The sequence below is a fragment of the Anoplopoma fimbria genome, chromosome 8 (genome assembly GCF_027596085.1).
Source record: "Anoplopoma fimbria isolate UVic2021 breed Golden Eagle Sablefish chromosome 8, Afim_UVic_2022, whole genome shotgun sequence".
Taxonomy (NCBI): domain Eukaryota; kingdom Metazoa; phylum Chordata; class Actinopteri; order Perciformes; family Anoplopomatidae; genus Anoplopoma; species Anoplopoma fimbria.
In genome coordinates, this window is record NC_072456.1 from 4,867,717 (window position 1) to 4,883,845 (window position 16,129).

Consider the following 16,129-nt stretch of genomic DNA (forward strand, 5'->3'; position numbering starts at 1 on the left):
TCCACCTGACACACTTGCAGTTCTAGTCAGCCTTAGATTTTTATGCTAAGCTGTGGTGTTTTCCAGCGGGGCCACCAGGCAGCAGTGTGGTTCCATAACAACCCACCGGGAGCTCCCAGTTCATGCAATGAATGAAAATAAATAAAAATCACGAGAACCTTATGAAATCCAACAGATCTGCTCCAATAAACTTTTTTCAGTCAGGATTTTATGCGTTACTAATTGCTTATTTTTCACTTGACTCGGTTGACGTCCACGAAACCCTGATAATAATTTGCATCGTCTATTCTAGTAAAAAGTTGTAGCTGAGTGTTTTGCAGAAGTCAAATGAATAGAAAAAAAGTCCTTTTTTCTTTTTTTTACCTGAACGAAGAATCTTTAATTTTCAAAAATGTAAACTTCCACTAGTTTTCACTTTCTAGCAGCAATTTTTGATTCTGTGTTATAAATATAGTTCTATCACATCTAGAAGTAATTTAGTCCTGCATAAAAGAAACATTAGAAAGAATAGAAGCAGTAAAAAAACGACATCACATAAAAGCCAGTCTTAAAAAATATGCGTATAAAGAGTGATTTGAAAGAGATTGCTGATTCTACCGACAGGTTGTTCCAAAGCCGAGGTGCTCTGATGGCTGAAGCAAGCTGACCTTTAGTTCTGAGCCACAACTCTAGAACAGCCAGAAGGGCCCCGCTTGGGGGTCTTAGGCTGCAAAGTGGGTCATATGGGGTCAACATTTCTGCTACATAGCCTGGGGACAGACCTAGAAGTGCTTTAAAAGTGATCAGTAAAATCTGAAACATACAAGGAGCCAATGAAAAGAAGCAAGGACTGGCTTAAGAATCTGTAGCTGCTGTGTTCTGAACTAGTTGGAGGCAAGAGAGTGACTTTTGGTCGATGCCAGAGAGAAGGGAGTTACAGTAGTCCAGTCTTGAGAAGATGAAAGCAAGAACGACTTTGTCAAGGTCAGCGTGTCAAATGATTGGTCTGATTTTGGAGTTCTTATTTGAAAGAAGCAGGACTTTTATTTTTTACTATATATTATCCCAAGGAGGGTTATTTTAATTTCCTCAATGTTTTAATGGCCAATTGTTAATATTCAATGCAGATATTGTTTTATTTTCTAGTTAGTTATTTCAAGGTTTTCTATCTATTAAATCTGTAAATAAGCAATCAGTGAGGCTTAGCATATACAAACGTCCTACTTATTGTGTTTATAAAAGCTAATTATATATTGTGTTTATTATAGAGACACAGTAGAATGACGGATTTTATTTAAAACTTATTATTTTATAATATATTATATAAGATATGTTTTTTGTTGTCTCTTCAGAACATCAAGGCCTTTTACTCGTCTCTGACCTGCTTCAAGAGCTTAGACGAGCTCTTTCCTCCAGCAACCACTGTGTTCATGGTGGGGAACCCTTACTACGGGGCCGTGGGCGAGGTAAGTGACCACTGTCCTGCTTCGGTTAGAGGATCATAGCAATTTTTAAAGTAATGGAAAGTTATTATTTTATTTATTACTTGCTTAAAGGCAAACGAAGCTTGCTTTAAATATAACATAGTCTTATGTGCTGTATTGTGATGTAAAGAGACATTTGAATGAATACGATAATACGCTGTCGTAGAATGCTGACGTAATCTAGAAACAAGTAAATTGAAGGTACTCTTTCACCTATAAGATTATTGCAGTGTGATGAGCTCCTCTAATCATGGCAAGTGTTCTTTTGGTTATTGTGTGTCATTTGTGGAGAGCGACACGTTTGCTTATTGAAATGTCTCCTCCTGAATCGCCATCTCTCTTCTTACTTGCTCAACAGGTGCAGGACTCGAGTGATGTCATTAAAGACGGCCGGGTACGTGTGGTCTTCAACGTGCCGCACGAGCCACAGCTGGAGCCCTTGATCCAGAATCAGCATGTAAGAGACACACCGTCATGTGATTCACTTTAGAAATAGTGTTGATTCGGAGAAGATTTTCCTTGCACTTCTCTCCCATTTGTGCCTCACATACTATGCTCCTGCACATGTTTTTATTTTGTAGAAGTACTGTGTGAAGTACAGTCCCGGATACGTTCTGGCATCTCGTCTCGGCGTCACCAGCTATCTCGTGTCCCGCTTCTCAGGGAGCATCTTCATCGGCAGAGGCTGTAAGAAGAAGTGAGTGGATTCAAGATAAGATACACAGGATTTATTTATTTTTGCTATTCGGAGATTAACATCTTCTATTTTTTATTTTTTTTTTATAAATATTGAAGAATTTACACTTGAATGGCCTGCTTACATTTGAAGCGAATAAAATCAAACTAGACCATTCTACATTGAAGATTGCTACTGTCTCTCTCCCGGGCAGAAACCTTGAGAGATATCATTTTTGACAAATGCCTAATAGGATAATATTATGAATAGAGGACATTTTGGGCGGACATGACTGTTAACATCAACATGACTGGCATAGAGAGGCATAAAACTGTGAGGCAGTTGTATGCATTTTGCATTGTAGTAAAGGATTGTAGTAAAGGGTTTTGTTAGCGCCATTGATCAGAACTTGATTTTCCCTGCCGTCCATCTGTGCACCAATGTTTTCCCCTTTGTTGCCCAGCCCCTGTGGGGAGCAAAAAGCTAACGTTGGCCTGAACCTGAAGTTCAACAAGAAGAACGAGGAGGTTCCTGGATACACCAAGAGGACTGAGAAGGAGTGGCTCTACTCGTCTGCTGTGGAGGAACTGCTGGCGGAATACCTGGACAGGTAAAAAAACAAAAAACTGAACATTAAATGGATAGTAATTATTTGGAAGTGGATTTGTATGAGGTACTTATTCATAGTCAGTGTATTACCTACAGTAGATTGCGGTCGGCACGTCTTTAGTTTGGAGAAACGGACAGGAGGACGGGCACAGGAGCATAGTAATGTACTGCTGTGGATGGGCAGCAGCAAAATGTAGTCTTGAGTTGGATGAGTGCGTTATCGCACTGAAAGGCTGGTTGTACTGAAGTTTTTTTCTTTTACTTCCTACAGTCTTCAACAGCATACAGGTGAAAAATGTTTAGTAAAAAGATGCACTATATCAACATTTTGTAATGATGTTTTTTTTTTTACTTTTCTAGATTTTCTGAAGTATTCAACTTAGTGTCCAGAAACAGTCACGATGATGTTTTCTATGAAGATGACATCTGGCCTGAAGAGGGCCAGAATGGGTAAAAGAAAAACACACACACACACACACACACACACACACACACACACACACGTACATAGATAGTATTATATTATTTCTCCTGATTTGGGGTACATTATGATGTAAAGACGTAAAGTGCTGCATTACTGTGATTGAAATGAGGAAAAACCTAAATATTTCATAATATGCCATCTCAAAAAGCTCAGGAGCATTTCTTCTCGCTGTACCTCTATCGAACTATTTTCAGCACTTGCAGTTTGAACAAATCTAACTTCTGAATTCACTGAACCGATGGTGTACTTATTAATTATCTCTTGATATTGACGGACACCCAACAGTGCAGAGAAGGTTGCTGAGATCACCTCATGGTTGAAAAGTCACCCAGTGAGCTCCATCGGCAGGACGTCGTGTGACCTACAGGTGCTGGACTCTGCCATCGTGGAGAGGATCGAGGACGCGGTGGAGAAAGCCAAGGTAATGTTAACACACATTCAAAAGACTCAAACCACAGCACGCCTCCTCCAGTTACTCTACCAGAGGCGTGAACTCACAATCGTCCAATTCACACCCCTCTCTTTGTTTTGTTCTATTCCTCTCTCAGGTGAAGAAGAGCACCAAGAAAGTCCGTGTGACAGTCAAGCCTCATCTCCTCTTCAGGGTGAGTGCTTTTTGCATGAATGCTTCATATGTGTCATTATACGTGTCAGAAATGACATGTCATTGTTAGGTATACAGTAAAACCTGATCATACAGGATAAGCGATAGTGTTTCCTTTTTATTATTATTACCACTAATACTACTATTATTATTGTTGTTGTTGTTATTATTAGTACCAATGACCTTGTATTGAAGGCCATGTATCACATATTATAAACACATCTAGATCTAGAGAAGCATTTACAATAACATGCCTCTTTGGGGCACCTAGAGCAAATGCAGTTACATCGTAAGTTTTACACTCAGTATTACACAATCGTAATAACACTGTGTATTGTCATTGTTGGCAACAATGACATCAATCAATTGATGATTGTGTGACGAAGTAAAGCCAACATTTTGGTGGAATGCACGGAACGCGGATATTTGTGTCTTCCTGAATGTGAAAGTTGCGAATGGGAAAATCATCAATTTATATTGTGTATTTTGGTTTTGTTTTTCCATTTTGTCCCAGTTGTCAAAGGCCATAATAATAATATTATTATTATTATTATTATTATTATTATTATTATTAATAATAATAATAATAATAATAATAATGAATTGTAAGGAAAATAGGTGCCTGATGATTCTTACAAAGTATTGAACATGTGTTTATAAATGCCTGTGTTTGTGTGTAGCCCCTGGAGCAGCAGCAGGGAGTGGTTCCAGACCCGGATTCAGAGTACCGCCTGTTCGACAGAGTCATCAACACCAGGGAGAGCTTCAGCGTCCCACTGGGACTCAGAGGAACCATCATCGGCATCAAAGGAGGTGAGGACACCGTTTCATTTCTCTCATCCTGACTTCTTCATACTGTTAAAATGTCTGTTACATATAGGAGAAAATAGGTATAATCCCCACACTTTTATATTGTGTGTGCCTTCAGCGGAGCGTGAGGCAGAGGTTCTCTACGAAGTGCTCTTTGATGAAGAATTTGCCGGAGGTCTCAACATCAGGTAATCTCATCTGCAGTGTGATTATTGAGAGTCTTGCTTAAGAAAAACCCTTAGTGTAATAAAATGGAATGACGCAGGGAAAAAGTATTGAACACGCTTACTGAAATTTATTTGATACTTTGTACAAAAGCCTTTGTTGGTAATGACAGCTTCAAGACGCCTCCTGTATGGAGAAACTAGTCGCATGCATTGCTCAGGTGTGATTTTTGGCCCATTCTTCCACACAAACAGTCTTCAAATCTTGAAGGTTCCGTGGGCCTCTTCTATGAACTCTGAAAAAACAGCCCCACACCATGATGTTCCCACCTCCAAACTTCACTGTTGGTATGGTGTTTTTGGGGTGATGTGCAGTGCCATTTGACCTCCAAACATGGTGTGTATTATGGCATCCAAAGAGTTCAATTTTGGTCTCATCTGACCAGACTATATTCTCCCAGTATTTCACAGGCTTGTCTAAATATTGTGCAGCAAACTTTAAACGAGCTTCAACATGCTTTTTCTTCAGCAATGGAGTCTTGCGTGGTGAGCGTGCATACAGGCCACGGCGGTTGAGTGCATTACTTATTATTTTCACTCCTCTGTCAGAAATCTTGCGAGGAGCACCTGGTCATGGCCGGTTTATGGTGAAATTATGTTCTTTCCACTTCCGGATTATGGCCCCAACAGTGCTCACTGGAACATTCAGAAGTTTAGAAATCCTTCTGTAACCAATGCCATCAGTATGTTTTGCAAAAATAAGGTTGCGAAGGTCTTAAGAGAGCTCTTTGCTTTTACCCATCATGAGATGTTTCTTGTGTGACACCTTGGTAATGAGACACCTTTTTATAGGCCATCAGTTGGGACTGAACCAGCTGATATTAATTTGCACTGACAAGGGGCAGGATTGCTTTCTAATTACTGATAGATTTCAGCTGGTGTCTTGGCTTTCCATGCTTTTTGCACCTCCCTTTCTTCATTTGTTCAATACTTTTTCCCTGTGTCATTCCATTTTATTACACATAACTTAATTTCTGAACTTATTTGTTTGGTTTTCTTTGTATGTATGGATTATTTGGGTTGTTACCGACATCTGGTAAAAATGTCATGTCAATAGCACCTTTAGAAAAATATTTACTGAGAAAAATGGTGACGTGTTCAATACCTATTTTACCCGCTGTATATATAGTTAATATATTAGTATAAGTGAAAGCCTCCCACTCTACACTAGAATGATTTCTGACCCAGACGTATAACTCCTCCCCCTCAGGTGTACGTCCCCCGTGGTTACCGCGTCCCCCCCTGCGCTCTCATTAACCTTTCCCACGGAGTGCGAATGGATCACAGCTCCCACAAACTCACCGCCATCGTCAAACCTCAGCCGGCCACAGCCGCCAACTTCAACTCACAACGTCAGATGTCCGGCCTCAACCACTCGCCACGGTCACCCTTCATACCCACACAGGTAAGGGTGGAGCTCTGCCACCAAACACAGTTATTTATTCCTGGTTGAGATTATTATTTTTTTTATAATATAACAATTTCTGTCTCTCATTCACATCTCCATTCTTGTAGCAAAACGATAAACACAGTGGGGTGAAAGCAGCCTCCCAGGGCAACAGGAACTCTCCTTCTAAGGGTCCTATCCAGAAACAACAGGCCAAGGTAAGCGTAGGGTCTTCTGTGTGTATATCCCCTTTTAACCATATGATCTTACTAATAAGCATTTTCTAATTCTGTGTCCATCTCTCCACTTCCCCAGGAGTACAGTAATGTGTGGCAGTCTCTGCAGAACTCTGGCCCTCCTCTCAAGCCTCCTGCTCACTGGCAGAATGTATGTCTGTGTGTGTGATAGTGTTTGTATGGAGGCATATTTAAAATAATGATAATGAGAAAAGACCAATATAGAACCATTGTGCTGGCCCTCTCTATAACTTGTTATACCTTTTTTATATACGTTTTGGGTTTTTTTTAACCTAAAGCTCTCAAGTGAGTTTGCATATTTGTTGTGGTTCAAGGTTTGCAACTTGTGAGCAGGACTTTTATCGTGTCAAAATATTAATCAAATCCAACTCAATGCTGCACACCAACAAGGCCAACCATTATTTACCTTAAAATGATCAGTTTTGGTAGCAGCATGTTTTCAGTCTGTATTAGCTATGTAGCCTGACACATAAGTGCACACACCAGCACAACACAGAGGAAGGAGAAGTTACATATGGCATCACCTGAGGTGCAGATGAGACATACGCAGCTAGTAACACATGGCCAAAGTAAAGTTTTGCTGATACTTGGCAATACAAATTATACAAAGCATTTCCGTCTCTGTGGGATTTTAAGTGTATGGACCTTCTTCCACTCACTTTTTAAAACACACATAAAGATGTTACTGTGTGTCTTAGAGAAAAAAAATGAATAAAACCACCTTGTGTGTTTCCAACTCTAGGATGGACTTTCCCAACAGGGGATGAACCAGCAGTCCAACAAAGCCGTAAGTACACATGTGCTCAGAACACACATTAATGCTCAAAGCACAACACGGCAACATGTCAGGTCCCAGATTAAAAGCTGTTTATTACCCTTGATGTGTAGAATAATATATATATATATATATATATATATATATACCTGTACGTTTCAGTTGTGCATATATACACATGCTCTGGGCTCTCAAAAGATCCACAGATGGTTTATGTGTATCTACGTGGGCTTGTTTATAAAGTGAGCTGTATTGGTATGATTGGATTGGAAGCAGATTAAAGTGAAGTGTAATGTTTAAGAGTGTGCTTTATGTTATATTTATGTGTGTGTGTGAATATGTAGCTAGAATAATGTTGGTGTGTGTACTTTGCAGGCCCCAGTTTCCGGCATCAGACTGTTGAAGAAAAATGAAGACGCCAACTCCCTTTTCCCCCACAGAACACAGCCAATAAGGTACACACACACACACCTATAATCAATCTTTCCAAGCCCATATTTCTTTTGATCGTTTTCTGTACATAATTGACATTTACAGGACAGTGAAGGGAGTAAGGTTTACAAGGTCAGCGAGTAGCTTGTTAACACAATGGTCTCTATGTATATGTAAACAATAAATATAAAACAGTGGCTGTGACATGTTCCATATGGCGGCCATCTTACCTGGGTCCAGTTTTAAAATTGTAACCTATGGTGAAAGTGGCTTATTTTGTCTTTATAATACTTTATTTTTATTATTATTATAATTATATTCCTTTATTGATCCCCATGGGGGAAATTCAAGTGTTGCAGCAGCTCAACTACACAGACAATAAATACACATACTATACAACTACACAGACAATAAATACACATACAACTACACAGACAGTATACACATACTATAACTACACAGACAATAAATACACATACTATACAACTACACAGACAATAAATACACATTCTATACAACTACACAGACAATAAATACACATTCTATACAACTACACAGACAATAAATACACACTATACAACTACACAGACAATAAATACACATACTATACAACTACACAGACAATAAATACACATACTATACAACTACACAGACAATAAATACACATACTATACAACTACACAGACCCACATACTATACAGACAATAAATACACTACAACTACACAGACAATAAATACACATACTATACAACTACACAGACAATAAATACACATACTATACAACTACACAGACAATAAATACACATACTATACAACTACACAGACAATAAATACACATACTATACAACTACACAGACAATAAATACACATCTATACAACTACACAGACAATAAATACACATACTTGTACACAGACAATAAATACACATTCTATACAACTACACAGACAATAAATACACATTCTATACAACTACACAGACAATAAATACACATACTATACAACTACACAGACAATAAATACACATACTATACAACTACACAGACAATAAATACACATTCTATACAACTACACAGACAATAAATACACATACTATACAACACAGACACAGACACATACAACTACACATACACATACTATACAACTACACAGACACAGACAATAAATACACATACTATACAACTACACAGACAATAAATACACATTCTGGTCAGCATGATGACAGACTGTGGTGTCTGCTGTTGTTGTACAGTCTGATGGCAGTGGGCACAAATGAGCGTCAGCGCTCCGTCCTGCTCTTTGCAGAATCAGCCGATGGCTGAATGAGCTGCCCAGCTGCCACAGTTCCTCATGGAGAGGGTGAGAGGGATTGTCCAGGATGGCTCCGAGTTTGGCCTTCATCCTCCTCTCACCCACTGACTCCAGACTGTCCAGCTCCAGACCCACCACAGAGCTGGCTTTCCTCACCAGCTTATTAAGTTTGTTGGCATCTCCAGTCCTGATGCCACCACCCCAGCACACCACAGCAAAGAAGAGGGCGCTGGCTACCACAGACTGGTAGAATGCCTTGAGCAGTTTATTGCACACATTGAAGGACCTCAGCCTCCTCAGGAAGAACAGCCTGCTCTGTCCTTTCCTGTAGAGGGCATCAGTGTTGTGTGTCCAGTCCAGTTTATTGTTTATCTGCACCCAAGGTACTTGTAGGACTCAACCCTCTCCACTTCCCCTCCCTGAATGAAAACAGGGACAGGGGGCTTCTGTTCCTCTGTAGTCCACCACAAGCTCCTTGGTCTTGCTGATGTTGAGCTTCAGGTGGTTGTTGCTGCACCATGTGATGAAGCTCTCAATCAGTCCTCTGTACTCCTCCTCGTTGTCCCTGGTGATACATCCAACAATGGAGGAGTCATCGGAAAACTTTTGGAGGTGGCAGGAACCAGAGTTGAAGCGGAAGTCCGAGGTGTAGAGAGTGAAGAGGAACGGTGCCAGTACAGTTCCTTGGGGTGCGCCGGTGTTGCTGATCACAGACTCAGAGACACAGCCATCCACCCTGACGTACTGTGGCCGGCCTGTGAGGTAGTCTGTGATCCAGGAAGTGGTGTCGGGGTGCAGGTTCATCTCCAGCAGCTTCTCAGTAGGGAGGGCTGGATGGTGTTGAAAGCACTGGAGAAGTCAAAGAACATGACTCTCACAGTGCTTCCCAGCTTCTCCAGGTGAGAGAGGGCCTTGTGTGTCAGGTAGATGATGGAGTCCTCCACCCCGATGTGTGGCAGATAGGCGAACTGTAGTGGGTCCAGGAAAGCTGTAAGCTGGGTCCTCAGGTGCCGCAGAACCAGTCTCTCCAGGGTCTTCATGACATGTGATGTCAGGGCCACAGGTCTGTAGTCATTAAGACCGCTGGGACGACTCTTCTTCGGCACCGGGACAATGCAGGACGTCTTCCAGATTGTGGGCACCTTCTTCAACCTCAGGGAGAGATTGAAGAGGTGCCTGAGAGGAGCTGCCAGCTGTCCAGCACACACCTTCAGCAACCTAGGGCTGATGTCATCAGGTCCACTGGCTTTACTCATCTGAAGCCTGGAGAGCTGATGCTGTACCTGGATGGTGGTGAAGGTGGGGCTGCCTGTAGCTGTTCTTAGCCTCTCTCAGCTTTCTCAGAGTGTCGAACCTATTGAAGAATAGGTTGAGCTCCGATGCGAGTGAGGTCACCCTGTACATTCCACACCTCTTTAGTGTTGTTCTGTGGCCTTGATCTTCTCCCTGTAGCTGTTCTTAGCCTCTCTCAGCTTTCTCTTCAGCTCCTTCTGCACAGCCCGAAGTTCCCCTCTGTCCTTAGCCATGAAGGCCCTCTTCTTCCTGTTGAGAAGGCCCTTCAACTCTTTGCTGATCCACGGCTTGTTGTTGTGGTAGCAGCGGACCTTCTTTGTTGGCACAATGGTGTCCTCACAGAAGTGAATGTAGTCTGTGATGCAACGAGACTACAATACTCTACCAATACTGCTTTTTATTTAAGGTTATGAGGGTATTACAACTGAGTCTGGTTTTTTTTTTAGCTCAAAGACAACAACTTCTGCTTTCAATCATGATGATAATCTCATAATTGTGCATTTATATTGCAGACAATGGTTTAAATTAAGCATGAACTTAATATGCATGTCATGGTATTCTGGCTGATTTACTTCATTAAGCAATATATTGTATTTATAAATATTCAATATTATGAGACATAGGCAGGCAATTGCTATGTGACACAAACACACCTACTGTGATTTATTATTATATGGATGTCATAAATGAGCCACTTACTGTTTTCCTGTTTGTTTGTTTGTTTGTTTTGCGATCAACTGTCTGGGTTTTTTTTGTTTGATGAGAGGGGAGGTTAAAGAGCCTAGCTAACTGTAACCTAGGAGTTGTTTTATCTGCTAAAGTTAGTTTTGCTCGGAAAGGTAGTAGCAGCAGAACTCCCGATGGACTCGTCACAATTCTCTTTCATTCTAATTGCAACGTAATGATTCAGACTTTAAAGTCCTAATTATGAAATTGCTAGCTTGATCTGAATTGCTCACATTTAAACGTATTACTGACTTATGACGTAATGTCGCATCTACTGTTTTATATCTATGGTGTAATCTAATGGCTCCCCACTTCCACGGGTCTGCCTCCACATATTACTCTCGCTTAGGCTTCGACTGAGTTTGAGGATCTGATAGCCAGTCTTAAGATCTCCAAGGGTAACCAGCAGACCCCTCCCCCTCCTGCTCCTCCACAAGCACCCACCAGCCAGTCAGACGGCCCGTTGTCTCCTCAGTCCTTTGCCATGGTGAGTATTACAGACAAAAGTTGCATATGATGACAGTGGTCTTCTTGTTACACACAATTAGGATGCACAAAGAAGATATTTGGGATGAGCTAAAACCTTTGCAAACTTTTATGATTACCTGTCATGAAAATAAAAAAATAATAACTCAAGCTGAACTGCTTGAGGAAAATATCTAATTGCAAAAAAAGACTTCCCACTCTTCCTTTTGGTCATAAAATATCAGAAATGATAATGGCTTTTCTTCCTCCATAAAATAATCTTCAGCCAAGCCTAATTTACAATTTACAAACAAAGGCATGCAGAGTGGGGGGAAATAAACCAGGCAACTTTGAAGATCTTTTTCTTACAGCTAATGTTAAGGTTAATGTAAAGGTTGCATTGAAGCTGCATTCCAAATTGCATACTTCTTATTTTTAGTACATACTGCAGCTGCCCTTATAAAGTGTATATACTGTTTAATGCAGTATGCATTCAATTGGGACGCTCTACTTCCTCTGAACATGGCTACTTGAACTTTGACCCTCATGTATCCGCTCTGCAGAAGATTGTGGGCCAGAAATAGCCAGAAAAACATGCTAGCTAGCATACTGCAAGATGTGACTGGATTAAGTAGAACATCCTGGTATTTTTGGAATACTGCATTCGACATACTCTGTATTGTGACATACTAAATCTTGTAGCATACTGAATAGTATAGTAGTATTGGTATTTGACAGCACAGTCAGTTTTATAGCATCACGTTATTGCGATGTGTTCAAAGGTGATCTCGTAAAATGTAGGTTTTGGTGCGAAATGTAAATGAATACAGTTGTTTGAAGATGTTTTCACAGCAATATAAAATCGATATTAGAGATGGAAAATGATGACCTTAACACTAGCTTGGAGCTCATAACTCATGGCATTTCACTGGTATTGGTATTCCTTACTAAATTTCTGGTATTGGGACATCCCTGTTCACTAGGACAGGTCATGATAATTGAACTGGGTTTGTTTGTTGTCTGTTTTTGCAGAAGGGAACCCTGATGCTGAAGGAGATGCTAAAGATTGACGGCGCTGGAACAGGAAGTCCCTCTACCCAGGAGGCAGGTGACACCGGCGGCCAGCAGCACAACAGGCGACGGTCGTCCAAGAAACTAGGTTAGTAACCAATTACCACACCATGTACCACACCACAGGTAAATGTACTACAACCAGATTTACAAACCAAGGAAGAGGGTGTCGGTTTGCAACTTTAGCCATGCTTTTTTAACTCCCTTTCATCCCCTTTTCTCTCCTTCCAGCAGCAAATATGAACGCCCCCCATGGTGACACAGCTGTAATAGCTTCTCCCTCATTGGCCGGCTCTGCCAACCTCTCCAACGCCGTGCTGACCAGTAAGGTGTCGGAGCTGGCGTGTGTCTGCGTGGGGTTAGGAATGGCTCCACCTGATTTCAGCTACATAGGCAGTAGACAGGTAACACAGTGCAATGCATGTTTGTCTTTTGCAACACACATGTAGAATTTATTATTATCTCAGCCAGGAGATAATGAGGTTGGTCGTGAGTGCATCTATGTGTCTGTCCACGGCTAATCTCGCATACCACTGCAACAAACTACATAATATTTTGGGTACTTCTTTATGGCTTACTTCTCAAGGATCTTTCCATGGTTGCATTGACTCACACTTTCTCAACACTCTCTTAATTGTCAGTTTGATATTGTTATTGATTGACTGCTGACTCTTTACTAAATACTCTAAACCTTCCCTCGATCAGTTGGGGCTGCAGGTGAGACACAGCGGGAGAAACAGTTTGCTCATTTTTATTGTTTGGGAAGGAGAATGTGGCTATTAGCTAACAGAACTACACACAGCATAGTGCATCTCCGCTGCACTGTTGCTGCTCTGAGGCCAGAAACAGTTATTCTGTACTTTAATTCATTAGGCATCAACCTCATATTTAACAAGTATTTTCGACTTGAAGCCTAAATAAATATGTCCGTGGGGCGACGCTGAGAAGCACGCCTGCAAGGAGCCAGTGCAGACATCTACATAGATTTAAAATGAGTGTATCTGAAGTGTGGTTTAGCCAATTGTGGGTTGTATTCATTCAATCAAACATTACAGCAGCGGCCGTTGCAGGCACACCTGGCAGAGAACTGCACTCTCCTGAAAAATCTTCTAGTTTTTAAATGTTTTGCATTGCTTTATTTACCTGAAGGGTGCAGATGTACATCAGATGGTTGCACTAACGTTCCTCTGCCTCTACAGGGTCGGGCTGTAGTGTGCCAGGTGAAGCTGTCCAATGGGTTGATGGTTCACGGTCCACAGTGCCAGTCAGAAAATGATGCCAAGGAGAAAGCTGCCTTCTTTGCCCTCCAAAGACTGGTACGACACACAAACGCACGCACACACACATAAGTGTTAATGTGTGTGAGAGAGTGTGAGAATGTGTGCTGGGAATGGTTAGTGGAATGTGTAAGCTATTATCTGATTATCCTGGAAAAAAACTTTTATATATTTTTTTTTTTATCTAAACACAAGCCTTTTTTTCTCACCTACCTCTCATCCTGTCTGTGGAAACTCAAAGAAAAGAAAGAAAGAATGAAACAAATCACTCTTAATACCATTTAGCTATTGCTTTAGACAAGGTTTCCACAGAGCAGCTGTTAAACTCATTTTTTGGGTGTTTAAACTGTAGGAATTGTGAATGTTCATAATAAAGTATTATTGTTCGGATCTTTAATTAGATCCCGAGATACTTGAACTCCCTCGCTTGGGGCAGTGACTCACTCCCAACCCAGAGGGTGCAATCCACCGTTTTTCGGAAGAGAACCATGGCCTCAGACTTGGAGGTACTGACTCTCATCCCAACCGCTTCACGAGTGAGGGTAAAATGGAGCGGGAGATGGACAGGCGGTTCGGTGCAGCGTCAGCAGTGATGCGGGCGTTGTACCAGACCGTTTTGGTGAAGAAGGAGCTGAGCCGAAAGGCAAAGCTCTCGATTTACCAGTCCATCTACGTTCCAACCCTCACCTATGGTCATGAGCTTTGGGTAGTGACCGAAAGAATGAGATCGCGAATACAAGCGGCCGAAATGAGCTTCCTTCGTAGGGTGGCTGGGCTCAGCCTTAGAGATAGGGTGAGGAGCTCAGACATCCAGAGGGAGCTCGGAGTAGAGCCGCTGCTCCTTCGCGTCGAAAGGGGCCAGCTGAGGTGGCTCGGGCATCTGATCAGGATGCCTCCTGGACGCCTCCCTTTAGAGGTTTTCCAGGCACGTCCAACCGGTAAGAGGCCCCGGGGTAGACCCAGAACACGCTGGAGAGATTATATATCTCGTCTGGCCTGGGAACGCCTCAGGGTTCCCCAGGAGGAGCTGGAAAGTGTTGCTGGGGAGAAGGACGTCTGGAGGACCCTCCTTAGCTTGCTGCCCCCGCGACCCGGCCCCGGATAAGCGGAAGGAGATGGATGGATGGATGGATGAATGGATCTTTAATTAATGCTTCTCTGTCTGTGTCCTCCTGCTCCTCTGTAGAACTCAGTGGGATCTGGCTTCCCACTCCCACCTCCTCTATTCCCAGGAATGGGTCAGATACGACCCCCACCCTTAGGACCCATGACCCCCGTCTTCAGCCAGCAAGGTCAGTCCGCCTCTCCTTACATTTCAGAAGAAAAGTGATTCCTCATATATACAATTTCTTGGCCATTGTTTTAAGAATCTCCTTAAAGTCATAATCATACATCACAGCTTTTTACAAAAAACATATTTTTAGCAGAATGTTGAAAATTTGGTGTGTACAATTTTGTGGAACATTTTAATTAAAGTCATTTCTCACTTTGTTGGTTTTTCTGTACTCCTTTGTATTTCCTTTTTTTTGTCATTTGAGAGTTTCTCGAAATGAAGAGATGAAAAAATTCAATCTTTTTTGTGTGCTGTTCTCTCACAAGTCTGTTTATTATTTTTATTTTTATTTTGTTCCTCCAGGTGGTATGCTGCTGCCCCCCCAGGGTTACGGCCCTGCCCAGATGTGGGGGATGCCGCTGCCCCCTCAACACCTCCAGAACCAGCAGTTCTATGGACCACCTGGAACCTTCCCGGCGCCGCCCGCCCCCAGCATGCATCAGCACTGCCCATCGGCTCACACAACCAGTTTATTCCGTTACAGGTTGGTAGATTTACACGTATGAATATCTTCCTGTATTTCTATTACTTGTGCGTTATTCCTTCTGAAGTAAGGGGCTGATCACACCGAGGTAGTGCGCTCCTGTCACGGTGTGTCAAGTTTTTTTAGATGTGCATAAAACATTTTTATTCTCAACTTTTTTCAGCGCTAGGTGCAGATTGACCTCTTGTCAATGTCATGTTTGGTCCAGGCAGCCAATCGGTGTATTAGGTAGAGCTAGCTAGCTGTTAGCCGTTGGGCTTTGAGGAAGCTAAGTCATTGAAGCGCTGCATCTCGGTGTGAAAAGCCCATGATGCTTCAGTCATGGTAACCCACCCTTTCCGCCTGTCCTCTGACCTTAATCAGGTGACAAAGAAGAGAGTCTCGGCCAACAAAAAGAACCAGGATACTCGGGAGTTCTACAGCGCCGCCCACACGGTGTCCAGAAACCAAT

The 16,129-nt window shown here is 42.0% G+C and overlaps 1 protein-coding gene across 1 annotated transcript in view; it reads left to right on the forward strand.

The window, feature by feature from the left end:
• The window catches only part of xrn1 (5'-3' exoribonuclease 1), a 29,017-nt gene extending 12,888 nt beyond the window's left edge, over nt 1-16,129 (forward strand). Inside the window, 23 exon segments of the mRNA XM_054602626.1 lie at nt 1,332-1,445; nt 1,822-1,920; nt 2,045-2,160; nt 2,603-2,749; nt 3,109-3,198; nt 3,518-3,653; nt 3,781-3,837; nt 4,517-4,649; nt 4,765-4,834; nt 6,081-6,088; nt 6,091-6,275; nt 6,386-6,475; nt 6,573-6,644; nt 7,257-7,301; nt 7,665-7,721; nt 7,724-7,744; nt 11,398-11,535; nt 12,546-12,672; nt 12,816-12,988; nt 13,784-13,900; nt 15,048-15,153; nt 15,498-15,678; nt 16,042-16,129. Of these exon segments, the coding sequence (XP_054458601.1) occupies nt 1,332-1,445; nt 1,822-1,920; nt 2,045-2,160; nt 2,603-2,749; nt 3,109-3,198; nt 3,518-3,653; nt 3,781-3,837; nt 4,517-4,649; nt 4,765-4,834; nt 6,081-6,088; nt 6,091-6,275; nt 6,386-6,475; nt 6,573-6,644; nt 7,257-7,301; nt 7,665-7,721; nt 7,724-7,744; nt 11,398-11,535; nt 12,546-12,672; nt 12,816-12,988; nt 13,784-13,900; nt 15,048-15,153; nt 15,498-15,678; nt 16,042-16,045 (2,286 nt within the window). The 3' untranslated portion in view covers nt 16,046-16,129.